General features: G+C 42.4%; 2 protein-coding genes across 3 annotated transcripts in view; both read right to left on the bottom strand.

Annotated features, from left to right (window-relative positions):
- Positions 1-862: 862 nt before the first annotated feature.
- On the bottom strand, positions 863-14,688 carry LOC112068592 (mitotic interactor and substrate of PLK1). Of its 2 annotated transcripts, XM_024135767.2 has the most exons (6): positions 14,521-14,688; positions 12,474-12,639; positions 3,003-5,442; positions 2,079-2,341; positions 1,772-1,810; positions 863-1,657 (listed from the first exon to the last, which is right to left on the bottom strand). In XM_024135767.2, the coding sequence occupies exons 2-6, from the start codon at positions 12,531-12,533 to the stop codon at positions 1,568-1,570; spliced, it is 2,892 nt and encodes a 963-aa protein (XP_023991535.1). In that variant the 5' UTR covers positions 12,534-12,639; positions 14,521-14,688; the 3' UTR covers positions 863-1,567. The 2 variants fall into 2 exon arrangements, with proteins under 2 accessions (XP_023991535.1, XP_070294318.1); XM_070438217.1 differs by lacking the exons at positions 12,474-12,639; positions 14,521-14,688 and adding an exon at positions 10,190-10,422.
- Positions 14,689-21,976: 7,288 nt separating this feature from the next.
- Positions 21,977-27,864, bottom strand: part of LOC112068591 (paralemmin-1-like) — an 88,990-nt gene continuing 83,102 nt past the window's right edge. Inside the window, exon 8 of the mRNA XM_024135766.2 lies at positions 21,977-22,714. Within this exon, the coding sequence (XP_023991534.1) occupies positions 22,110-22,714 (605 nt within the window). The 3' untranslated portion in view covers positions 21,977-22,109. The remainder of the gene's footprint in view (positions 22,715-27,864) is intronic.

Genomic DNA, 27,864 nt, shown 5'->3' with positions numbered 1-27,864 from the left:
GTGTGGGGCCTAGCAGTTGCCTATACTGCAACAGCTTTAGGGTACAGGCACACTGATGCATGAATGCGGGTGAAATCCGGATACATCATTGTACTTCAAACCCATGAAGTACAACTCATCTCTACTTTTTTCAGATGAGATGTATTCCTACAATTGGACTATCATGTTAATGCAAGGTGTAAATGGGGATTAAATATGTTTTAACTTTACAGCTACACTCTCAAATCCCTTACAAGCAGTTCAATTGTCTACCCAGCAGATGGTGACGTTTTACTCCATTTGATAGTTTGAGATTCACTATCATTTGATCAACTTCTTCTACAACTTCTTCTACATTGCATCTGATTTGACATCACCGCTTGTATAAGTAGTGGATCCCACCATTGCCACCAAATGTAGCAGAGTTGAATCTCTTAGATCTACATTACCTGGGCTATTTTCAACAGTATCTTTACAATAGTCTKTATAAAAAGCATATCTTGTCATGTTGCAAACAGTCAGGTTTAGCGTGTGATCAAACTTGTTTGTCATTTACAGTAGCCGACTGGTAAGCAAGGAATCTTTCTAACTGTACATATCTCACAAGGGCTCAATTCAATCCATGTCACGGAAGATGGCACAATTCAAATGTAAAGGTAGCGTCATTTCCGATTGAGCCGACATATGCAGCATTTACTGTGAATGCAGTTGACTGCGTTAACATTGCCTTTTCAATTTCAATCACGCTATACTGCAGCTTTTCCGTGATACGGATTGAAACGAGCCCTAAGAAAGGCAATAAGGACCTGACCGGTTTAGGTAAGAAGTTTTACACTCATTTCTGCTGTCAAAGCACATTCAAGTCAAATTAAAAACACGAACATACTGCTATCTGCTGTAGCTCTTTATTATATTAATTATCAGACAAATGTCAACATTTCTAGAAGACGGTACTGCAAGTGCTTCATTGGATTGGATATTGGTTTGGAAATTTTAACCATTCTAAATACATCATGGATATCTGAGGATGGTTTCTTGCTTGTTTTTGCTTTGCAAAGCACAACTGACAAGACAAAAATAGCTCCGTCATTTATTTTCTATGCAGTCATTTGAAGGCGGATAAGCCTAATCAAATTACCTAGCAGCCAGAGACTGCCAGACTTAAAAATAACTAATACGCTAATGATTCGGGACTGCAACCTGACCGTAGCCGTTTCATCCCAAAACAACGCAGTGCATTCTTAGCAGGCACAGAACTCCTCTTAAATTCCCTTCCGTTTGCAATCCACCTCCGATGGCATTTAAAACTTGTCCTGTCTTTATTGAATTTTTTTTTTCAGTTCACTTGTCTTTTTTCTTTTAAATCGTGGAAGGTCACCTGCTCTAGTAGGTGGCTGATGTTGATGGATGAGGAGTTTATCACAAAGTGGACCAATCATTATGTTCAGCAGGTTTGGTAATGTGTAGTCAGAGAGTATATTCATATGTGCTGAGATGGGACAATAACTTCCCTAAGATGACTGTGTTTTCATCTCTTCTCCTTTCTGCCCTCTCTCACCATGCCCTCCAGGGGAGAGGACTGGTGGACTCATTGGCAGTCCTCGTTGGTGTAGTCACCAGCCTCCCAGCGCAGTGCCCGCTTGTTTTTGTGCCTGGTGATCCGGGTGGCCTCCAAGACCTGAAATTGAAGAAATAGCAGCAATGTCATATTGGACCTGTGCTAAAGATCCTTCTCTGAGACAAATGACCAATGATTAAACGCACATCAACAGAGAGAGGAGCAATCACTTACCTCATTATTCACATCATCAATGCACTGAATTCTTGCATACTGCAGGAAACACAAAATACATTTTTCAAATTAGCAACCAGCTATCATTGTGGTATATAAAACCTGTGAGATTTCTCAACTCATAAGATGTACTCGGTTTCTCCATCACTATCTGTATGCTTTTTTTTGTAGGCGTATTGCATTGCTGTAGTTTTTTCTAAACTGTGTGCCTAAATGTTTGTCTTATGTGTGTCTATAATGAATGTTCAATGTGTCTAAAGATACCAACAACACCCTCTGTGTCCAACTACAGTCTTTTCTCACTTACAGCTTTCTCTTCCAGCTTCAGTTTGACTCTCCTCTCCTCAAAATCCTCTAGCAGTGTCTCGGTCAGGCCCTTTTGCGTGGGTGTCCCAGGGGAGCCACCTGTCTCTGCCCATGGGCTGGCAGGCAACATGGGGGAAACCCTGCTAACCATGGGGGAGGTGGGCCTTGGACAGCCCCATGGCTGGGCGGTCACTATGGAAAAGGAGGGAAGTCGGGCAGTGGGACGAATGGAAGGGGYAAAAGGAGCTGCGCTGTCTGTTTTATCTGGAAGGGAGGGGATAATGAAAGAAACAGAGTTAACACATGTTTGTAATTGTGTTATTAATGATAGAGTACATTTGAAATGTAAATTGAATGCAACATGAAACTCAGGGGCGCAACTTTGGTCCCCAGAGAAAGTTGCTCCCCTGATGAAACTACATAATGATAATTGTATTCTTACCATTGTACACCTGTCTGACTCCCTATGAAAATGGACACTGGTAGGCTAAACATTTTAGATTATCTTGCTATAATGTGAGTGACTGTACAGTGATCTTAACCACTAAATGTCAGTGCATTAACTCTAAAGAAAAGCACCAAAAACCCAACTGGAGAAACTATTCAACAACCTCACAGCAATCTGTTTTGCGCCGTGTTAATGGTTAATCATGGCTGGTAACACAGCTTTGCTTCCTCTCCCCATATATGACCAAAGATCAGGTTCTAATTAAGCTTGTTGTTTCCTCCAGTCTAAGAAAGCCATCAGTAAACAAGACTTTGTAATGCAACATCCACTCTGCATGCATCAACGTCACAGAGAGTTACTTAAATCAAGCCAAAAACATGTATAAGATATTGCCATCATGAATTATTCCTGTGTTACATTGTCTTGTAACTTTATGTAATTGTATAGATTTGTCTATGGATTAATATACCATCCTACCTAGCATTGATACTGGAGTGATAAAGGAATAGGGCCGTCTGGTCAAGCTTGTCTGCTCTACAAGAAGTGAAGGGCTCTCATAGAAGACAGAGTCTTCCTGTTCCACGATGACCCTTTGCAGGCTTTGCGATTGATATGTGTCTTTAGCGTCTCGTCCTACACAGTCCAGGTTTCCTTCCATAGAGGCGGACAGGCCACAGGATTCCCGGAGTTCCCGGTGCTCCTGCTCGCGTTTTAGATCCTGCTCAATCTCCTTCTGGATAACATCTGGAGCGTTTGGTCTTTGAGGTCGCATGCCACCAGAATTCAGGTGTGCCCTCCAGGTTTGAAAAAGCTTATCATTTGGCTCAGACCCCTGAACTGCGGAAGCAGTGGGTGTAGGGGAGGACGGAGAGTACGAAAAGGAGGCTTCTTTAGCTGAGGAGCTTTTGGCTGGAACTGGCTCCTTTCTTCTCACTAACCACGATGGGTCATTTACTATTTCGCTAGTGCTTGTCGTCTTCACCACTATTGTGACTTTAGAGCTTGCCGCCTTTGTGGTCTCACGGCCTTCCAATGTAACACTCTCCTCTGGGAGGCTACTTGGCAGTACTCTGGTGAGGTCTTGGGAATCTGAACCCCAGCCTTTGCTGGTGGTATTGATGCTTGGAGCGGTGTTCATGTGGCTGATGTACAACTCCGTCTCTTCTGAGTGCCGGTGAGGGAAGCAAGTGGAAGGGAAGCATTCACTATCTGAGCTGCTACTCCTCACAATGACCCCGGGTGAAGACCAAGCCCTTTTCCTCTTCTCCTTGGCTCCAGGTTGGTCTGGCAGCTCAAAGATCTTCTTCCTATCCTCCAGTTCCTGCGGAGTTCCCCTGTCATACAGACTTGGGACTCTCCCCTGGTGCATCAGGTCCACTTCCCTCTGGCTGTCCTTTTCGATCTCGCGCTGGATGAAGAAGCTCACCCGATTCTTCTCTTTGGCCTTGACATGTGTCAGTGGTGCTGCAGGCTGGGAGAGCAGAGACTTGGTCTTGATCTCCACCATCTCCTGGACATCGGTGTGCTTAATGCCCCGCAATTTCCGAAGGCTCTCCTCTCTCTCCTGAGTGATACGAATCTCCCTCTCAATGGGCGTCTCTCTGTGACCACTTACCGATTGGGTGACCTTGCTTTCTGGTTGAGAGTTGTCATTGGATATGCTTACATCACTTGTGTAGCCAACAGTGGGGTTCCCCGATAGATCCTCCAGTCCAGAGTCAAGGTCGTAAAGCAGACTACCCTGGCTCTTGGTTACCTTCTCCTCTGTGCGGTACACTGTCACCTTTCCGCCAGTGACGACTTCCCCTTCATCCTGCTGTTTCACTGGGGTRGGACTTTGGTTCAACAATACTGTAGAGTGGTCTTCTTTTTTCACACTCTTTGGTGATAGCAAGCTGTCTTCTGACTGCCATCGTCTTCCTTGTGGTTTTAGAGAGCTGGGACTCTGCAGAAAGGGGTTGAGCCTGGACTGTTCCATCTTTAGGAACTGCTCCCGCGCTGCGCTGAAGTTGATCTGCTCATTGTCGATGGTATCAGCCTCGGCTGCTGGTGTGGGCTCAGATTTACTGCTGGTTGGACCATAGCACAAGCTGAACCCTTCCAGCAGCTTGTTGGGTGACAAGCTCAGCGCACTCCACTGCTCCCTGTAGGTGGCAGTTTTTTGGGGGGCATGACCATGCATGATCTCCTTCCTAAGTTTCTTCTCCTCCTCCTCTGCCTTCAATTGGGCATCGTTGTCTGTGTCCACCTGGTAGCGGGAGTCCTTGTCCTCCTTGAACAGACTCCCTGGCTTCTTCCCACCAACATACGTCTGCAATTTGAAGCTGCGCTCCTCTTTCAGGGTGGCTTGCCTTTCCGGGGACACCATCCAGGCTTCATTCAGCTCTGCCTCTGGGCTTGCAGGATTGTCCACGAACGAGTAGAAGCCGCAGTAGGAGCCCGTGCTGCTGGGACTGCTAGGGCTGCTGGTTTGCCAGTCTTCGCTGGTGATGCCACAGTTTTCCTCCGACACCGCCACCTGCCTGGCCTGCACCACTACGTCCCGGGACGACACCTCTTTTTGCTGGGAAGATACAACGACTGTGGACCGGGTGTGGTTTACGGAGATGCTGTCGAAACTGAAAGCAGAAGAGTTGCCATTCCTGTTGTAGGTCCAGCTCCGGTCCAGGCTYAAGGGCTCGTCCGTGGTGGGGCTGAGCATGGTGTGAAGATCTGTTGCCTGCTCCAATTTGAGTGACATGGGCTGCAGCAGCCACTTTCTGGGTATGCTGTCCGTGGTTCCTTGGGTTGTGGTGTCTTCCTGTGTAGACAGTGAGATTTCTGAGGCAATAAGCAGGAGAGAGTGGCACCCTATCAGGTCTCCCTCATTCTCGGTCAACACATCCTGGTAATCATCAGATGCAGCAACTGAGAGTCTCTGAAACCAATAGAAGAAATAAGGAAATGGATCAAAACAGTTGAATAGTCAACAGGAAACTGTATCCTGTCAGTATCAACCAATTAAACAAGGCTACCTCTGTCCTGATAGTTCTAACAATTAAACATAAAGACATTTTTTGAATAGCTATCTTTTTGCATACAGCGACAATGGCTGTCATTCCCACTTCCCAGATATCTACAGAATACAGATTGTGCCACCAAAATGAAATGACTTGCATAGCACTTTTCAGAGTTTTATGGTTCACAGGAATCTGTTTAAAGGGTCAATAAAAACTTGTGTAAGAGAGGATGGCGTGAGATTTGCTGTGGAATGCCATTGTCAACATTTACAGCTTAAATGCAATGCCTACTACCTCATGATAGTGAGACACCGCCTTTACAGTAAACCTAGCTGATAAGGAGAGAGGTCATGAAATGAGAACTCCTTATGTTCAAACTGGTACAATTTAGAGCAATCTAATGTGTGAGATGGTCTCAAATWTACAGATTTTTGTGTTTGTCAAGAAGGTAAGAAATATTAAGTTGGTAACAAAAGACTGCAGTCAGGTCAGATTTAAGTTAATTTAAATTGATCAATGAAACCAGAGTCAGGTAATGAATCTGTATTAACCTCAGGGGTTTTCAGTGTGAATCGAGAAGTCAATGTCGAAATTTCCCATGCATTTTACAGCATACCTGCAAAACATGTGACATACTCCAATACCAATTTTTTTCCCAGCATGGCAACCCTCAAAGAATGCATGGGAATTTCATATGAGGTTGAATCATCTCAGTCAAACCTCTTATCTATTTTTGTGAACTTTGGCGTTTCTGTATGGAAGATTACCAGATCTATTGCTGTGATGTGAAGATCTATAAAACCATTCTGCTACAGTCTTTGCCTAAACTTAATCAGATATTTATACTTTTGACGTTACAGTTGAGATTTTAAATTACTTTTAACTTATGGAGAGTTTCAGGAAACCACAGTCAAGTCATATATGCACTCAATGGTGATGCAAATTGTGATTAAAGTTAAACTAAAAAAGTTTTTCGTTTTTAATTTCTTCAAGCAATGGAATCCTACTCCAATGCAAATAGAATCCTACTCTCTTGCACAGTTCGTTTTGCATACTAAGTCTCTTGCGTAGTTAATTTTGTTTCGGTATGTTACATTGGCTAATATTGTGTTGATTCGAGCACAGTAGAGCAAAACATTGATAGTGTTAATTAAAGGGGAAAACTCRAGAAAGTTGAGTGAAGTTCAATCTCTTGCTTCTCTGCGTGGGCTGATATTTCTTCTGCACAGCAGTCTGAGGGGAGCTGCAGGCCAGTGCATGTGCGCAGCTTAGAGTGAACATTGGTTATTGGTATTTTTGTAATCGTTAAGGACAGAGGAGTTTTTGGGGATAAAAAATAAACAGAATGGAGCTAAGCACAGGCTAAACCCTACARGAAGACCTGGTTCAGTCTGCTTTCCACCAGACACTGGGAGATTAATTCACCTTTCAGCAGGACAATAACCTAAAACACAAGGCCAAATATACACTTGAGTTGCTACCAAAATGACACCTGAGTGGTCTAGTTACAGTTTTGTCTTAAATCGGCTTGAAAATCTATGGCAAGACTTGAAAATGGTTGTCTTGCATTAACCAATCTGACAGAGCTTGAAGAATTGTTAATCGAATAATGTGCAAATATTGTACAACCCAGGTGTGCAAAACTCTTTGAGACTTACACAGAAAGACTCACAGCTGTAATCGCTGCCAAAGGTGATTCTAATGTATTGACTCAGGGATGTGAATACTTATGTAAATTTGATATTTCTGTATTTCATTTTCAATAAATTGTTTACATGTTTTCACTTTGTCATTGTGGGGTATTGTTTGTAGATTGGTGAGAAAATCTATTTAATACATTTTGAATTCAGACTGTAATACAACAAATGTGGAATAAATCAAGGGGTATGAATACTTTCTGAAGGCACTGTAGCTGTGTGTGTGTGCGTGTGTGTGTGTGTGTGTGTGTGTGTGTGTGTGCACACACAAACTTACATTAGTCCCTGTCAACAAATTACCCTATTGTGACATGGATTAGCTAAGGCCAAAGTCAAGTTGTAAAGACTCAAGATAATACAAGTAGAAAATAGGGCAATGAAGATTTCGCCACAGATTCGTCCCTATTATAACCTTTAGACTTATTCAATTCTAATACATTTACTCATTGACTGTCCAAAAGAAATACCGAAATAAATGTTGTCATACCCTGCAGCTTTCCAGTGGTGTGTATTCATGGATGCCAAGGGAAGTCAGGCTTCCCCCCAAAAAAGGACCAAAAAAATGTAGATATATTTTAGAATTTTCCTTCAATTCGCAAGAGGCTGAATGTATCTCACAGGAGARAGCATCAGAGCGAGCGAAACAGCGCCCCTCTGTCTCTCTACGTGTTGGCCATCTATCTGATGCTGTCTGGTCCAAACGAGTATGACAGGCAAGGGAAGCCCGCAAGCATCTGGTCTRCCTTAAACAAAAAAAGTATAAAAATGTGAGCAAGCTCAACTGTGAATGGTCCTGGCTCACCAAAAAAAAAACTGTCAAGGAAACGCAGTGATGGAAAAAGTACTCAATTGTCATACTTGAATAAAGGTAAAGATACCTTAATAGAAAATGACTAAAGTAAAAGTGAAAGTCACCCAGTAAAATGCTATTTGAGTAAAAGTCTAAAAGTATTTGGTTTTAAATATACTTAAGTATCAAAAGTAAATGTAATTTCTAAAATATACTTAAGTATCAAAAGTAAAAGTTTAAATCATTTCACATTCCTTATATTAAGCAAACCAGACGGCACGATTTTCTTGTTTTTTAAATTTATGGATAGCCAGGGGCACACAACAACACGCAGACATAATTTACAAACTAAGCATTTGTGTTTAGTGAGTCTGCCAGATCAGGTAGTACTGTAGGGATGAACAGGGATGTTCTCTTGATAAGTGTGCGAAACGAAGCTGGGAAACTGTATGGAGTAAAAAGTACATTATTCTTTTTGGAAATYTAGTGAAGTAAAAATATAAATAGTAAAGTACAGATACCAAAAAAAACTACTTAAGTAGTACTTGAAAGTACTTTTACTTAAGTACTTTACACCACTGAAGGGAAGCCAGCCTGGATTTGACGTCACTCCTATCAAATTCCATTGAGAGCATACATCATTGACAGAAAAACTTAAATTGTTGCATCTCGCTGTGTTGTTGTCCTCCGCTGGCTAGCTAGCCAGTTAGCTAAAATAGGCCCTTTCCTAAATTAGCCATGGATGGAGATAGGGATTTGCACTTGTGCTTTTACTTAATTCTCTGATCCAACCATTAATTCATACATTGTTGTGCCTCTGCCCTGAGAGGATGGAAGTTAAATATGTAGCTAGATGTAGAAGGCTAATGTTAACTAGCTAACTTTGCCAATGAATGGAAGTTAGGCTAGCAAGCAAGCATRTTAGCCAGGTAGCCTAGGACAGCAAAAAATAAAAGCGCTTACTGTATGACAGAGTGATAGACTGCTTCGTCAACATGAAATAAAGGAGGATGGTATTGGCGTTTCTCTACAAGTAGGGTGAGTCAACATGTTTTTGTACTTGCACGAATGCGCACACACACACACACACACACAAGCGCACAGAAATCAGAACCATGGACAGCTACATCATATTAGCTTACGTTGACTACGTTGGACTACATTTTGTGGGGTAGTTGTCACTGTATCTTTTAGTTGTCACTGTATTAGACTAAGCAGAGGTGATTTGATGATGTTAAAATATTGACGTTGAAATGGTGCTGGAATAGTGGAGGCAGCTCCCGTTTTCTTTGTGACTTGCYGTAACTCTCCGTGGTTCTAAATCAAGAGTTGTTTAGTGGTCCGAAAATGTCGGAAACATTAACTTGCTTGACCCTGCTGTAGGTCATGTAACTGTCTGTTACTGTACATACAATATGCTTTCTGGACTTCACTGGACAGAGGGTACTGTTCGGTTTTGTGATAAAACGAAGGTGTGGTTGAATTTATTCTGCCACTGTCTTCTTGTTGTCTCGGCCTTTAGGCCTATATATCACGGTCGGAAGGCATATGAATTAGCAGGTTATAGAGCAAACAAAACAATTATCACAGCGCATAGGTAATTTTACCCACTCACTGCTACTGCAGCTTATGTCTATTGACCATGCAGATGTCAAACCAGTTAATATGTCGTTGAAGGACATCCATGCGAACTTCTCATTAAAGCTCTAGTATTCAAAAAACATTTTGTAAAGGAACAACGTGCTGGAGTGCTCCAATGGGTATAGGTTGTGTCGCTACAGAGACGGGGGCATACAAGGTGCCACCACAATAAAAGTGTATAGAAAAATACAAATATAGGATCTTAATTTGAGCCAGTTTGCTACAGCAGGAAAATAATCCTSCAACAACAGGAAKTGTGAATAATCATGTGGATTATAARTAATGGACATTTTTAGTAGGGGTTGATACATTTTTCATAAGGGAAAATCAAGTCTGAAAACTTCAGAAGCCTTTTAAAACATCAGATACACTAAGTTTAAAATGTCATGTATTGAAGGCAAGTTCTCCTGCAACAGGGTGATCAAATTAACATCCTACATCTGTAATGTAAGTAGCGATAATGCTGTTGAAATACATTGAATTTGACCTGAAAACTGTACAGTACATAATTTTAGAAAAATAAGTAATGAATCCTACCTTAAGCGGTATACAGCGAACAAGACAAACAGTTTTTCTTCTCTGTCTGATGTCTTGTCTCCCACTTTCTATCTCTCTCTCTCCCTCTCTCTCTATATATATATATATATATATATATATTACGGTCTCTTGAGCACCTTACAGCACAGGCAAAGTTCAGCCAATGTCATGTAAACTACTGGAGTCCCACCCTCTTACAGAAGAGGGAAAAGTACATGAGACTGACAGACCGCTACATCAACATCTGGAGGTAGGAGAGAAACCTTTAAACCTCTCCAAGGCCAATCATCAATCAAGATAACCGAGATCCCTCTTATTATAAACAATTGGGCCATAAAGAACTTAGACTATTTCAATGTGTACTGAAACAAAGTAACGTAGGGGCTCCATTCAATCTCTATCGCTGAAGCGTTACAGATAGCGCGCTAGATATGTAAAGGTCATTTCCTACTGATCAGGCATCTGCAGCATTTACCATAACTGCAGTCTCCGCTAACGCATAAGGATGGAATAGAGCCCCTAGAGTGGTTTTGTTGTGAGAGAAAACAGAATATTCTGTTAAGGTCTCTGAGTCCTTCCTCCCACCTCAGACAACCTCTTTAGGAGAAGCAACCCTAACCTCCTGTAGTCTCCGTAACTCCTGGAGAGCTGCTGGGTGTGCAGGCTTTTGTTCCATCCCAGCATCAACACATCTGAATAAATGACCTGTGGTCCAAACTGAAGACCATGATTAGTTGATCATTTGAAACAGGTGAATTAGTGCTGGACTGAAACAAAAGCCTGCTCACCCAGCAACTCTCCAGGACTGGAGTTGGAGAACCCTGACCAGAGGGAATGAGTAAGGTCATTTCCTGTTGAGTGCTTTCAAGTGCTTTCAACAGAAGCTTCTCCTTCCCTTCATGACCACTGGCATGACTTGATATGCGGTGTTATGYAAACGTATCCATTCCCTTTAACTATCACCAGTCTCACAAGGAACCAAGAACAGAAAAGAACACAGTTTACAAATACTGAGGCATCATCATTATCAGTCTTGCCTGTGAACTGTTACAGAAGAATCTTCCTTTTGGGGTTGAAGTTCACCTAAGAGGATGTCCCAGCCTTAGCTTCAGTCCAGTGAAGAGCTTGAGTCATAGTGGCCTACGTGTTCTAAATGTTCATTACCTTTTTCAATCATTACCTGGGTAGAGGTGGAGCGCCTCTCTCACCAGTCTGCTTCATTTATGTTTTACAAGACATTTTAGCAATCAAGATAAAACTCTTGTCAAGAGACACTAACACTTCAACAGGGGCTGGACATGACATCAGGCAGGGCCAGGTCTGCAGTAGTTCAGAAAGCTTAAGGGAAAGGGAAAACTTGRAAGACAAATAAAACATACACCTTTTCAAATGTACCTTTCTATACCTCCATTCCACTTCTGATTGCTATAGTTTTTTCACCACTTAAAGAAAATGTATTTAATGGTTCATGTGATTAAACCCAGCTAGTACAATAGATACTGATCAATTGTTTCTTATAATCACCTTCATTCAGCCATTGATCTGAACAACCAGAGAGGTGGGAGACATCCGCTAAATAATTCAGTCACCTGACCAGTTCAGATAAATCAGTGARAAATCAGTGTTTATTGAGGAAATTAAACTACTTAAAAGTTTTAAGACACGGCCAGAATAAGATAACATTTTTGGGCCCAAGCCAAAGTAGGTTTTAGAGGACTTTCCATTTAGAATCAGATTCAGAGCAGTTTGGAGAAATGGGGATGTTCACAATGAGAATAGGTTTACTGCTCTCTAGTGGCTAGCATGTGCATGTACACTAATCATTACAGTATTTCAATCAACTTTATCACTCTGAATGAAGACCTTTAATATGGATCTCATTTTAGCTTACTAATAAAAATACATTTTTGTGATTGTAGAGGTATATCTACTTTATATCCCTATGGCTGGACTTCTAGGAATCAAATGCGTGACAMATGTAACATGTGACAGATATTAAAGTGGGCACTATTGAGATGTATTTGTCCAAAATTGCTTTTAAATCAATAAAGATCAGCGTAGTTTTTGCACAAGAGCATGGAAAACATGAGAAGAATCTAGGCTGTAATGGCGGTGGTACAAAAACTCAAACAATGAAGATCCAAAACTGTTGATTGTTGGTAAATGAGGCAACATCTAGAATGATGTCAAGGCAAAACAAATGAGTAGCCTACAATCAGGATTTTTTTTGTTTCAACCACAACAGTCATTTTGTCTTTTGTGTTTGTGGTAAGGGTTGTCTTACCTTGGTCTCATGCTCCATGCTGTTACACAGCACCTGCCAAGGAGGGGTGTACTTGAACATCCTGCAGAGTGTATGTTACAGCATGTTGGTAAATGTGTTTGGCAGCTCTCTATGTAAAAGGATCCAAGGCTAGGTGCAGGGGGCAATCAATTTCAACTTAGGCCCTCTGAGAAGAGAGAGAGAGAGGAGACAGAACATTACATTTGAGGAGATTGAGGACCTTCTTTTTTTTGTTTTTACTATAAAACATTCTTGATTAAACAACATTTTGGTGAAACTGATGGTTACCTATTTTGGTTATTTATTGTCTTGAATATTTTATTATTTCTTCATTTGGCAATAAAAAAATGTACACGCTTGAAATCAAATCAAATGTATTTATAAAGCCCTTCTTACATCAGTATATTGAAAGGTTTCAATATCTTTGTACACTTGGTATGTTTCTTCAACCAAACCTGTATTGCAGGCTAATATTTTTCAGCCACGATAACTGCAAACATTCACTGAACACACCTCACAACACTTATAGCGAAGGACATTTAACAAGCATATGACTGATGATTGGCTGAGAGAAATTGATGATAAAAAGATTGTGGTTGCTGTTTTGTCAGACTTCAGTGCAGATTTTGACATTATCGATCATAGACTTTTGCTGGAAGAACGTATGTGTTTTGGCTTTARACCCCCTGCTATATTGTGGATAAAGAGTTACTTGTCTAACAAAATACAGAGGGTGTTCTTAAATGGATGTGTCCAACATAATCCAGGTAGAATCAGGAATACCCCAGGGCAGCTATCTAGGCCCCTTACTTTATTCAATCGTTACTAACGACATGCCACAGGCTTTGAGTAAAGCCAGTGTGTCTATGTATGTGGATGACTCAACACAATACATGTCAGATACTAAAGCGACTGCAATGACTGCAACACTTCACAAAGAGCTGCAGTTAGTTTCAGAATGGGTGGCAAAGAATAAGTTTGTCCTTAATATTTCCAAAACTAAGAGCATTGTATTTGGGAATAATCATTCACTAAACCCTAAACCTCGTAATGAATAATGTGGAAATTGAGCAAGTTGAGGTGACTTAACTGCTTGGAGTAACCCTGGATTGTAAACTGTCAACAGTAGCTAAGATGGGGGAGAAATCTGTCCATAATAAGCACTGCTCTGCCTTCTTAACAACACTATCAACATGGCAGATCCTACAGGCCCTAGCTTTGTTTCACCTGGACTACTGTCCGGTCGTGTGGTCAGGGGAAAAAAAAGAGGGACTAAGGAAAATTCCAAATGGCTCAGAACAGCACAGTTGGCCCTTAAAAGTACACAGGGAGGTAATATGAATGATATGCATGTCAATATCTCATGGCTCAAAGTGGAAGAGAGATTGACTTAATCACTACTTGTTTTTGTCAAAAGTGTTGACAAGCTGAATGTACCGAGCTGTCTGTTTGAACTACTGGCACACAGCTCAGACACCCATGCATACCCCACAAGACATGCCACCAGAGGTCTCTTCAGAATCAGAACAGACTATGGGAGGCGCCCAGTACTACATGGAACTCTATTTCACATCAGGTAAGTGATGCAAGCAATAGAATTAGATTTTTTAAAACAGGTAACAATACACCTTATGGAACAGCAGGGACAGTGAAGAGACACACACAAAYGTACAGACACACTCATACGCACACAAGTGCTAACACACACTCTACATACACGTTAATTGTAATATTGTTGTATGGTGGTATTGTACATTTTATATTGTAGATATGTAGTGGTGTAATAATTTTATATGATGTACTGTTTTATCTTTTGTTTTATGTGTGATGTAAGTCCATTAATGTGTTTTCACCTCAGGAAGAGTAGCTGCTGCTTTGGTAGCAGCCAATGGGGAAACCTAATTACTACAAATACAAAAAGTCCCCAATATTCTAAATGAAAATTCAATAAAGAATTCTAAATAGACAGAGAATAATTCTCTCCTTACATTATATAGAGAGTAGTTCCATTCCATACCTCAGTAATCCCCCCCATTCTGTAACTCACCTCCCGGTTCTAGACCTCCCCTCCTAGACCTCTGGGTTCTCCAACAGGTGTTCTTCATTCGAACCCCCGGCTCCTCTCAGGCAGATAATCTATCACCGTCTGGATCTGTGCCCCCTCGTAGCCTCCAGTGTGTCAGGCCTAAGAGCTGGGTCTTCCGGGCTCCACTGGTATTTTGGTCCTGGGTTTGGCTCTGACCAAACCCCTCCRTGTAACCCCCCTCACCCCCCAAGGTCCTCCCCCCCACACAGTATCTGTCACTCGCCCCCCCTCCTTCAACCCCCCTCAACCCCTGTCCATCAAAGCTGCTAGTGCAGAATAATTGACCAGTTGTGGTGGGGGAGGGGTGGCGAGACTGCTCCGTTGTTTTTTCCAGCAGCTGCCATGTGTGTGTTGCTGATAATTGCGTTGGAATGTTGCTGACCATCAAAAAGCGCCAAACAAAAGAGGAGCATTCCGTGCGCGCACGCACGCACGCACACACACACACACACACACACACACAATCCTACTTCTGCCAACAGTGACTGTGTAGCCAGGTCACTGTGTCAATGATAATGTCTGTAACAATGTTGCAGCAGGTCCGAGATTAGCAGTGTAACAACATTTCATTTTGGTGGATAGATGGACAGGACCTTTGTTCATAGGAAAGAACTGTGAGGATTCCACAATGCAGGCCTTCGAGAGCCTTACAACTTTAGACTAAGAACTGAGGCTAAAGACACACACATGAACACACACACAAACACACACTCACACCAGCACCCACCTTCATCTGTATTGACTAAGGAGACAACACATTTCAAGATGAAGGGAGAAAACGCAGAAACAAAACAGAGAGACCGAGAGAGACCATTGAAGCACGTCACATTTTTATTTGTAATTTCCTCTACAGCACTTTCCAGTTTGTGAGAAAGCAGACCTTCGCAACTACAAAGCATAAGAAGAGCAGCAGTGTGTTGACACCCACTCTATTACCTGGGCCCTTCACTGACTGACTGCCATGAGCACAGAGATCTAGGAGTCTACACAAGAGGACGAGAGAGCGACAGACATTTATATGTAGATYTTTATATATACATTTACAAAAAAGATGCCTGACCAGGGGCAAGACTACAAGGCATTTGATCTTCAACTAGTAGTCATAAGCCACCTAAATATTGATTTTAGACTAGTGGTCATAAACCACCTGAATATTGATCGTCAACTAGTAGTTTTATATATACATTTACAAAAAAGATGCCTGACCAGGGGCAAGACTACAAGGCATTGGGGGTGTGTAGAGAGAGAGAAGTCAGAAATGGAATGTAAATATTGATAAGAACCAACAGGGGGCGCTGTTGCAGAGCAAGAGTCATAAGGTAACCATGACGCTGGCAGTGCAGACAGTGGGAGGGGCTGGGGTTGCCAGGGGCGACAAGCCTCACTGCTGCTACACCAAGCTCAGCAAGAGGGAGGGACCGAGGAAGGAGAAGTATTGGGTATTCAAAATGAGCTTGAGGCAGAAGTCACCCTTCACCACAGATCTAGGATCAGATTACCTAGCTCCCAATCCTAACCTTAGCCATTAGGGATCAAATCTGACCCTGCATCAGTGGTTAAGAGTAAATTCCACCCACTGCTCAGTAGGTTAGGATGGATCAGCACTTTAGTGGAGATGTCCATGCAATCATTACCCTTCATAAGAACATAATTGGCATTCATTATCCTTCATTGACATTGATGTTCGTTAACCTTGAAGTTCAAAGTTGTTGAAGGCAGCAAAATGAACGGTGTGAATAGAACAGACAAAATGAACACTGTGTCGTTGCTTTCCAAGTCACTCTCAAAGTGCCCAGTAATTCTTTCCTCTAAAGAAATGTTATGAAGGTGTTATGCAAGTCCTTTTTTAACTTAAGTGTCATCATATTTCATTGTGGATGGACAAATTTGATTAGGTTATGGTCACCAATGTTCAAATCAAATCAAATATATTTATATAGCCCTTCTTACATCAGCTGATATCTCAAAGTGCTGTACAGAAACCCAGCCTAAAACCCCAAACAGCAAGCAATGCAGGTGTAGAAGCACGGTGGCTAGGAAAAACTCCCTAGAAAGCCAAACCTATGAAGAAACCTAGAGAGGAACCAGGCTATGAGGGTGGCCAGTCCTCTTCTGGCTGTGCCGGGTGGAGATTATAACAGAACATGGCCAAGATGTTCAAATGTTCATAATTACCAGCAGGTCAAATAATAATAATCAAGTAGTTGTCGAGGGTGCAACAAGTCAGCACCTCAGGAGTGAATGTCAGTTGGCTTTTCATAGCCAATCATTGAGAGTAATCTCTACCGCTCCTGCTGTTTCTAGAGAGTTGAAAACAGCAGGTCTGGACAGGTAGCACGTCCGGTGAACAGGTCAGGGTTCCATAGCCGCAGGCAAACAGTTGAAACTGGAGCAGCAGTGGACGGGGACAGCAAGAGTCATCATGCCAGGTAGTCCTGAGGCATGGTCCTAGGGCTCAGGCCTCGAGAGAGAGAAAGAAAGAAAAAAGAATTAGAGAGAGCATACTTAATTCACACAGGACACCGGATAAGACAGGAGAAATACTCAGATATAAAGATACTGACCCTAGCCCCCCGACACATAAACTACTGCAGGCATAATACTGGAGGCTGAGACAGTAGGTCAGGAGACCTGTGGCCCCATCCGATGATACCCCCGGACAGGGCCAAACAGGCAGGATATAACCCCACCCACTTTGCCAAGCAACAGCCCCCACCACTAGAGGGATATCTTCAACCACCAACTTACCATCCTGAGACAAGCTGAGTATAGCCCACAAAGATTTCGCGCCACGGCACCAACCCAAGGGGGGGCGCCACCAGACAGGAAGACCAGTCGCGACTCAACCACTGGGGAGCACCAGTAAGCCAGTGACTCGCCCCTGTAATACGGTAGAGGCAGAGAATCCAGTGGAGAGAGGGGAACCGGCCAGGCAGAGACAGCAAGGGCGGTTCGTTGCTCCAGAGCCTTCCGTTCACCTTCACACTCTGGGCCAGACACACTCAATCATATGACCTACTGAAGAGATGAGTCTTCAGTAAAGACTTAACAGGTTTGAGACCCAGTCTGCGTCTCTCACATGGGTAGGCAGACCATTCATAAAATTGAGCTCTATAGGAGAAAGCCCTGCCTCCAGCTGTTTGTTTCGAAATTCTAGGGACAATTGAGGCCTGCGTCTTGTGACCATAGCGTACGTGTAGTATGTACGGCAGGACCAAATCGGAAAGATAGATAGGAGCAAACCCATGTAATGCTTTGTAGGTTAGCAGTAAAACCTTGAAATCAGCCCTTGCTAACAGAAAGCCAGTGTAGGGAGGCTAGCACTGGAGTAATATGATCAAAGTTTTTGGTTCTAGTCAGGATTCTCAGCAGCACACATTAGCACTAACTGAAGTTTATTTTGTGCTTTATCCGGGTAGCCAGAAAGTAGAGGCATTTCCAAGTAGTCTAACCTAGAAGTAACAAAAGATGGATACATTTTTCGATGCATCATTTTTGGACAGAAAGTTTCTGATTTTTGCAAGTTACGTGATGGAAAAAGCTGTCCTTGAAACATCTTGATATGTTCGTCAAAAGAGAGATCAGGGTCCAGAAGTAACGCCGAGGTCCTCACAGTTTTATTTGAGACGACTGGACAACCATCAAGATTAATTGTCAGATTCAACAGAAGATCTCTTTGTTTCTTGGGACCTAGAACAACATCTCTGTTTTGTCCGAGTTAAAGTAGAAGTTTGCAGCCATTCCATTCCTTTATGTCTGAAACACAGGCTTCTAGGGAGGGCAATTTTGGGGCTTCACCATGTTTCATTGAAATGTACAGCTGTGTGTCATCTGCATAGCAGTGAATGTTAACATTATGTTTTCGAATGACATCCCCAAGAGGTAAAATATATATGTTCTCTCTGACTCTAATGGCATGGACGATTTCTTCCACCAAGAACACTATGGGTTTCAGTTTGACCACCCTACAGTAAGTGCATTTGTACAGTATGTTTGTGTTAGAACAAAGAGATGTATGACTGTTCGTGTTTTTCAGTTTTGAGATGAATGTTGCATGTTATCCTAAAAGAAAAACTTTGAAAACAGAACACCTAGTTGTTGCTTCAAATAAGCTTGGAATTTAACTGATTAAACACTTCCTTGTTGAGGTGTGTCTAGAAAATGACTCTTGCTTACACTKTTTCCTATTGCAAATAGAAATATCTGTGATTTTCTTGAAACACAAGCTGCAGAAAATTCTATCTAAAATAATTATCTAAACTTTGGCTGTCAGATATAACAGTATCAATGATTTAGCACCACAAAAACCCACATGTATCCATCCCAACATGTGATGTGCTGCCATGTTGGCAGTGACAACATATGAAATCTTCTTTCCACCTTTCATATTGAAATTGACAAACCAAATCTATGCTAACAGCTACTGAGGCTGAGCCACACACACATATATATATATATGTCGTAAACTGTTAGCAAGCAGATATTTAGGAAATAAAAAGGTATAATCTTATGCAAAGGAAAGGATGGGCCATGGTTCAACGCTTGGCCTTTGTGATATACTGATGAACTCTTATCAGTGCTGCTGCTAGTCCTTAATGCTATAGCTGTATGAGGATTTTGCTGATGCTAATGTTGGCAGCTTTCATGAATGGGAGTTCTTGCATAGATTTGGATCCAGCAYTGTGGGAATATTATTRGACGAGGACTGGTCTTCAGCAATGCCTAAGCGAATTGGAAGTCAGTGTTTTTTTATCGAACGTATTCTAGACGAACACTACAGATAGTGACTGRCCTATAGAGCAGGGATTCCCAACCAGAGGTACTAGGACCCTTGGAGGTACTTGGCCTATCCACAGAGGATACTTGAGAAGACTCATGAGACCATAGGCCTACTGGTAAAATGCACATGAGGGGGTACTGCAGGGGTACTCTGGGCAGAACAAAACATGATCAAATTGAAATGAATAGATGTTCCATTTAGTTTCTTTCTGCAGTGCAATGGATTCTCCAGCATCATTTTGACAAGGCTTATCAGACCTGGTTATTTTTAATCTATTCTCCATCATGTTCTTGATTTGAACCCTCACAAAGACATTAACCCTTTAAATAACATATAGAGCTCTATAAATATAAATGGAAAGGTATAAATACACATGGAACAATATTAAAAGAGGAATAGGCAAACATGATGCAAAGCTGGCCAACCTCTGGCTAAAGAGAGCTCACTTCTTGGACTCACTTCAAGATAATGCAGACCATCTTTGAAAACAAAATGTTTGTTTTATTTCGGATGCGAATAATAACACATGGACCACGGTTACATATGAGCGTGTCAGTGAGTTGGTTGAAAAGATCTGACTCCTAGTTTACCTAATCCAACTCAACTGACTCAACTCACCACTGGGAAAAATACACTGGACAATGATAACATGACCCTCAGCTCAGCTGGAAATTTGGCTCCAAAATGGCAGAAATAAGTAAGATGTAAAGAATGCTGCAGCTAACAAACACACACAAGCCAAGGGAAAGTAAAACACAGCTGTTCAAATGTAGCCACACTGCAAAAACATCTATTGTTCTCTGAAAATAAATAGAAAATTGGCAAATGCTTTTGCAATACCAAATTTGGAGCAAAATTGACCACTCAGAGGAGAGTAGGAAAGGATTCTGAAAACTTCTTGGAATGTTGACGTTGAAATTCCCTGCTTTTTGCCTCACGTGTCGATAGATAGATACCAGTGAGGTTGCAGAGGGGAGGACGGCTCATAATAATGTCTGGAATGGAGCAAATGGAATGGTATCAAACACATGGAAATCACGTGTGTGGTGTATTTGATACCATTCCACTSATTCCGCTCCAGGCATTACCACAAGCCCATCCTCTCCAACTAAGGAACTAAGGTGCCACCAACCTCCTGTGATAGATACACAATGAAAAGTAGGCCTACTTGAACTGTTTTCTTTGGTTTCGTTGACAAATGACAAAACCAAGGCCTGACAGTAGAGTTCAAACAGGAAAACAGAAAACCAAGTACTCTTATAATGAATCTCCTCCCACACAGACTCTGAGGGAAATATATGACCCCCGACCCCCATTCAAATGGCACTCTTCCTCAATGTCTGAATGGAGCAAATTCTTGCAGTATTTGCAACACAGTTTGGTAGGATATGCGCTGCCGTTTAAAACAACAGATTATGCTCCATGCACCAATTCCACAGTAGTTAATATCCAGCCGAAAATCTTCGGGACATTGGAAGGGCCTGTCCACGCCGACCATTATTTCAAAACCCAGTTAGTTGCTAGGTCATAACATCAGGAGCCAGGATTATGTCAATGAGTTAATGAAAAGTAGTTAGTGTTATCACAAAGGCAGCTGTAAGCAACATTATTTATATTAAAGGGGCAGTGGTATTCTGGGTAATGTAGTTAAGTGGGGGTGAATCACACAAACATCAAGCCTTACAGAGGGGCATTCATTTCATCAGTCTCAAGCTTCGGTATGAATGACCTTCACACATGTTATTCAATTCAWTACTAGTGTTGTCGAACTAGTGTAGCTGATTTGGTTGCAGGGAAATCACCAAAAAATTGCATGGATAGTTTTTTCTTCCAGAAAGAAAATAGGTGATGGGGATTGTGGGTAGTGTAGTGTCGGATGATATAAGGACCAATGAGGTCATTTTATTCCAACACACACACACTCATGCATGCTCATACACACACCCACACAGTACTTCGATGTCATCAATATTACTGACATCTGATTGCATGTCACTTCTAAATATCAGCGTTGTGTCTGTCTCAGACATRCCATATATCAGTGTTGTGTTTGTCACAGACATCCCATATATCKGTGTTGTGTCTGCCTCAGACATTCCAAAGTAAGTTTTTTTTTCTTTTTTTCTGGAAATCAAAATCCAAGAGAATTGTGTTGAGAAAATCATGTCCCCGTTTTTAATCTAAAATGCACTAGCACAGGACAGAAAAAAACAATGAATACCATGCTTCTGTCAAAAATACTTTCCAGAGGGCATTTTCAAAAAATAAAAAGTCAAATAAATATATCTTTAAAATAAACAATGTATATATAGAGATATATAGAGAGATATATCTGTCCTTCATACAGAAAGTTAAGATTACACAATTCATGGTGGTGTATAAGAGATGTCATTTAAAAAAAATGCTTGTTGGACAATGCTGGGTGAGTAAACGAACCCCTTCCTCTTTCTTTCTCTCCTTCTATCCTTCCTTTTCTATCTCCTCTCTCCCTCAGAAATSTCAAAGTGTGAGAAGGTAGGGATTGCTCCCCTTTGGCACAACCAAACCTGAAATAATAAAAAAGGTCAAAAGAAGGAAAGGAGATGATGAGATGATAATGAAATACTTCAAACGAAGTCGGAAAACAACAGCAGGCTATCAGAAGATAAAGAACATGTATGCCTTTTTATTCAGGGCAGGGGGGAGGGGTTTGTTGGTTTTCATGACGTTATGGTTGTTGTTGGTTTGTCATTTCTCCTTGAAAAGTCAAGTTCAGCCACACAACAGTTGCTCACATGATGGTGCAGCACTTGCAAGGCTGCTTRTCCTTGTTGTTGAGCTCAGTGGCGCCCCCCTCTGGCTCACCTCCTTTCTCCTTTGCGGAGGATGTCTCCTGAGGGGTCTTGGCGGGGTCAGCGGCGCTGCCGTTGGGTGGGGGCGACTGCTCTTTCTTGGCGCCTCCCTCGGTGACGGTCACGGTGGCTGGGGTGGACCCCACCGTCACATTCTTGCCCTTGCCGTCCTCGATGACCACCAGCTGGGCCTTGACGGTACCCTCCAGGCCCAGCACCTTGTTGGTCTCCGTCTCGTCCTCCACACTCTGGTAGCCCATGAACACCATAGTGACGGGGTTCTCGGCGCTGGCCTCCATCTCGCCTCCACCTGGCTGGGGACTAGCGCCACCTGCCTTGGCCTCCATGCCTGTGATCTCCTTCTTGGGTGTCGTCTGCTGTTCTGCAGCCAACTCAGCATTGGTGGGGAAGACAGGGGCGGTGAAGGTGGCGGCGGCGGTGGTGGCGMCGCTCATCATGGACTCATCAGCTTTGTGGATGAGCTCGTCCACCTCGTTGGCGCTGAGCTGGTGGACCCCGTTCTCCCCGTTCACCTCGTGTACCACTACGAGAGAGAGAGAGATGGAGAGAGAGAAAGGAGAGCGACAGACGTGTCACTAACAGAAGAGACTCATGAGAGCATGGAGAACTAGACCCTGTTCAATTTTTTTTTAAATGCATCCTTCCGTGAAGCAATCATCACTGATCTGATATGACTGGACAGACCAAAGCCATGTCAGTCATGTTAGATCATTGCGAAACAAAGAGGGAGACTATTTAAGGCTATACCTTTTCCCCACAAACCTCCACTCACAGGACAGTGAAGTGCACTGAAGCTGACCAGTAATGGCAATCACAGTTAAATCACAGAGAAACAGGGGAGGGAGAAAAGCAGATGAGGAGGAGAGGAGAGGAGGGGAGGAGAGCAGCTGAAAGAGTGCAGGGGGAAACAAAGCCAATGCCACAGCTGCTGCATCATGAGCCCAGTGCTTGTTGTCTGTGTCTGGGAGGCAGAATCAATAATATGAGGTGGATGGATATGACTACGAGAGAGAGAGTAGATCTACAATCTCCATACAGGAGGAGGTGGATGGATATGACTAGGAGAGAAAGTAGAGCTGGAGTCTGGATACAGGAGGAGACCAGACTGATCCGTGGAAAACGGACACCGAATTAAAACAGATTAATTTTGGTCTGTGGTCCGTGGGTGGGTGTGTGGAGTGTTCGACTTAAAAAGCCTCATCTTTTCTAATTGGCTAAACGGATGGTTATGTATCCATCGAACCATCAAAAGTTCAACTCATCTGAACTTTTGGTCTGTGAAAATGGATGGAAATTGTATAGACATCTCTGCTGACCATCAACTCCCATTGAGAAAGCAGTGGAAATCACAGCTATGGATAAAATCAACGAGCCAGTCTGGCCTCGCCTTACACCAACACTAACTTTTGGCTATACAGCAGAGGGTTCATTCTTCGGATATTCAGGGCACTATCACCAACCTAAAACATTATGGGCTGGTTTCCCAGACCAAGATTGAAGCCTATTCCTGAACTACAAGTATACTCAATAGAGAATCTCCATTGAGAGTGCTTTTTAGTACACGAATAGGCTTAATCTGGGTCTGGGAAACTGGCTTTAGAGGTCCAACCCTGACACTGCATCCCACAGAAGTGTGACGACCAGTGTGGATGTGTTTGGGGGGGGGGGCTGGGGAGTAGCGAAGGGTCATGCCCAATACCAACAGGCGAACCAAAACAGCTACAGGGAGACCAACAGGACCATTTGAAATGGGTTTGAATGTATTGACGTTTTTTTAACCAATACATAATAGCCAAGTTCACATTCACAAATATAACTATTGAGTAGAGTTATTGGCTTAAAACCAGGTCTATAAGTAGTTATGGATTTATTTGGTCACCCTGCAACACTTTGTCATACTATGCTGAACTACAGATGTAGAATCTTAATTTGAGCCAGTTTGCTACAGCAGGAAAATAATAATGCACAACCAGGAAATGTCAATTGTTATGTGGATTATAATTAGATAGACATTTTTGAAGGGGTAATATATTTTCATAAGGGAAATCAAGTCTGAAATTTCAAAGTGGAAATGACAAACTTCAGAAGCCTCAAATACACTAAAATTTTAAACATTTCCTGCATTGCTGAAAAGGTTCCTGCAACAGGGTGATCAAATTAACATCCTACATCTGTTATGTAGTTCTTTTGCTTCACGAGAAGTAAAATTAGTTTAAAAAATATCTACTGTCATGAGTGGTTTCACACCAATCATTATATGAGACAGAGTATACGGAAGCTTTATATTAAAATGAAAATACATTATGAAGTTTATTGAAACCACAAGATGTAGCTATGTCTTTAATTGCTACGATCAAACAAACAATGTTGTAATAATCTATATATTATAGTAGACTTATCCAAGACAATATCTTCCTCTTCAGAGAAAACGTTTACCATCTTGTGATATTACTGTTATCAATTTGTTCTTGTACATCAAATATTTAGTGATAGAGTCATAGCTGTTAACACTTCTCGTAAAGGCATCACTGTGCATGTCTTAGCTGAGTGTCTCCTTTTGCTGTGAAACACATTGGGATCCACATTTCTGGTAATCCTCATACACCTTGACCCCTTGCCCAGAGAGGTTAATGGGCAGTAGGGTGTTGGTGGACAACACCTTAGTCTCGCCCGTGACATTGTCCCTCTCAACGGTGATCTCTACTGAGTACATCGCTGGGTGCATTGGGTGTCAACAAGAGGAGATGTTAGGGCCCTGCAGAGTTGTCCTCTCTCTCTCACACACACACACTCACAGTCATCCCACACATCTATATGTTACACACTACATAGCCTCTCTCTCTCTCTCTCTCTTTCTCTCTATCGTTTATACTGTTCTTTTTTTTAAAGACAACCACTCTATACAACAATGCTACAATGTTCCACTAAAAGACATACTAAATCAGTCTACACTAATGAGAACTTGTTCTCAACTAGCCTACCGGGTTAAATAAAGGTGAAATAAATAAATAAACACTAGCCACCAATCAGTATGTCCGTGTAACACCAACACACACGAAGTAAACATAACTACAATTCATGATACTCCTTTGACTGGGGTAGCTACTGGATGGGAAAGGTGAGCCATATGTTTGCAGAATTACGTGCACACCAGGTTGTAAAGAAAGCATGTACTTCAAAAGTCAAAAGYCACTCGCACTTCTGAGCAATCTTTTTTACAGGTGCATGGTAACAGTTGAACAAGATGAAGGAAAAAGGCAACCGCACACTGCTCTTAATAGTACGTCTCCTTATTAAAGATCAGTGGTACTATCAAGAGCAGTGTGCGGTTTCCTTTTTCCTTCAAAGAAAGCATGTACAAAATTACATTTGGATAATTATGCTATTAGGCCACAGCTGACACTGTGAAACTACTTAGCTTTTTTGAAAGCAACACTATAATTTGTCGTGATGTGCACACTGTGTGTGAATCTAACGCTGCCATGACGACGGCGGAGCTGCGTTGCCTAGGCAACATCGCATCGTCTGATGATAACTACATATAGGGTATCTCCACTGTGAGAACTGAATACTCAGTATACCATCTCTTTACAAGCACTACTCTACTTGTTTWAACCCCTTTAGTCACAAATCACATTGAATGTCCGCAGGAATGAATAAGAACAGACCAACACGCAGGCAAAGAGACAATCTCACACAAACTCATACACACACCCAAACAGATAGACAAACACAGAGACAGACAGTTGATCACTGTGAAGATTAGGACAGAAGACAAATGTTAGGGGAAAATACAGTACAGAAACACGACTGAGAGTGACAACAAATAGAGTACATGAAATACAGTATACCAAATCACTTCAGAGAATGCAACATGTTGTATGGCATTCTCATTGATTTTGTCTTCTCCTAAGTACTTAGCTATGAGTACTTAATGGTGATCAAATACCCAAGTGGTCCGTCATTAAAATAGTTCCTCCCACGTGACTATGTACCTTACCACCCACACATTCAAATTCACATAGTGAATTCAGGCACTACAGCACATGCAGGCACCACAGCACATGCAGGCACCACAGCACATGCAGGCACCACAGCACATGCAGCACCCACAGCACATGCAGGCACCAACAGCACCATTCAGGCACAGCCACAGCCACATGCAGGCACCACAGCACATGCAGGCACCACCAGCACATTCAGGCACTTACAGTACATTCAGGCCACCACAGCACATGCAGGCACCACAGCACATGCAGGCACCACAGCCACATGCAGGCACCACAGCACATGCAGGCACCACAGCACATTGCAGCAGACTACAGTACATATCACCGTACTTACCCAGTAACATTCAGGTACTACAGTACACCCTTTTCACATCATGGAACTGGTAGATGTGTCATGTATCATGGGGTGGCAGGTAGCCGAGCAGTTAAGAGTGCTGGGCCAGTAAGCAAAAGGTCGCTGGTTCCAGTCCCTGAGCTGACTAGGTGAAAAATCTGTCGATGTGCCTTTTAACCGTATTGTTCCTGTAAGTTGCTCTAGATAAGAGAGTCTGCTAAATTACTCAAATGTAAATGTATACCCCATAACAGTCCCTCTATATTGATCCCCCATAACGGTCCCTCTATATTGATCCCCCATAACGGTCCCTCTATATTGATCCCCCATAACGGTCCCTCTATATTGATCACACATTGCAGTCCCCTTGTATTGTATTGTTCATTATCAACGTTTCTAGCTGCTAGATATCTACAGTATATCTATTATTTGTTTATAATAATCATAATGTGGGTGGTGTTCATATGTGTCTTGTTACACACTGTGGATGGGCACTTGTACAAGAGTGTAACGGAAATGTGTTTCATGCATATCCCCACTCCCCCTGAGACCCTGCAGGGGGGTATGTACAGGGTATGGTGATCATGCTATGTTCCTTTTTTAGTTTATAGTTATTTAGCTGTTATATGATGGCCGTATTACACTAAAATGTTACCAAAACAAACCAATCCAGGAAAGCGTCGGCAATTTGCATTTAATCCCAGCAGGTGTTGATGAAACAATAAGTAGCCCCATTCCACCCCCCATTCCACCCCCCTGCTCAGAAAGGGTTCTTTAGGTGGGAGATGTATGGTGACCTGGGCTCAAGAAGTAAAATAACGCATTAGTCACTCCCTCACTGTGGAGTATAGCCCTTCAGTGGAATCCCTCTCTCTCCTTTCAGGGCTACTGTGAGGCTGATGAAAGTCAATGTTTAATTGAGGGGGACAGAGGCCCACATGTAAGGAGAAGGAGGAGGAGGAAGGAGGGCCAAGGGCCCCAGTGTGATACTGCTGAAAAGCCCCCTAGAGAGGAGATGAAGCTGTCCCCAGCCATTTGTAACTGTGATTACAATATCCTGAGCTATACTGAGGTGTTGTGTATGACAGTGGGGTAAATTGCCAAGCATTCAGCTATTTTGCTGTCATTCAATGAAACTGTCATCAAAATGACGATTTGATGACGTGTTAGATTAAATGTGATACTGCCGAGAGCACTATTAAGGAGCTACTGCCTGGCCATTCAAACTGGTTGTGTTGATAATAATGAGATCCACTGAGGAGTTACATATTGATGTAGCAGGTAGCCTAGTGGTTAAAAGCATTGGTCCAATAATCAAAAGGGTGCTGG

Source organism: Salvelinus sp. IW2-2015, unplaced genomic scaffold, assembly GCF_002910315.2.
Source record: "Salvelinus sp. IW2-2015 unplaced genomic scaffold, ASM291031v2 Un_scaffold588, whole genome shotgun sequence".
Taxonomy (NCBI): Eukaryota; Metazoa; Chordata; class Actinopteri; order Salmoniformes; family Salmonidae; genus Salvelinus; species Salvelinus sp. IW2-2015.
This window is presented reverse-complemented; position numbering and strand designations above follow the sequence as displayed.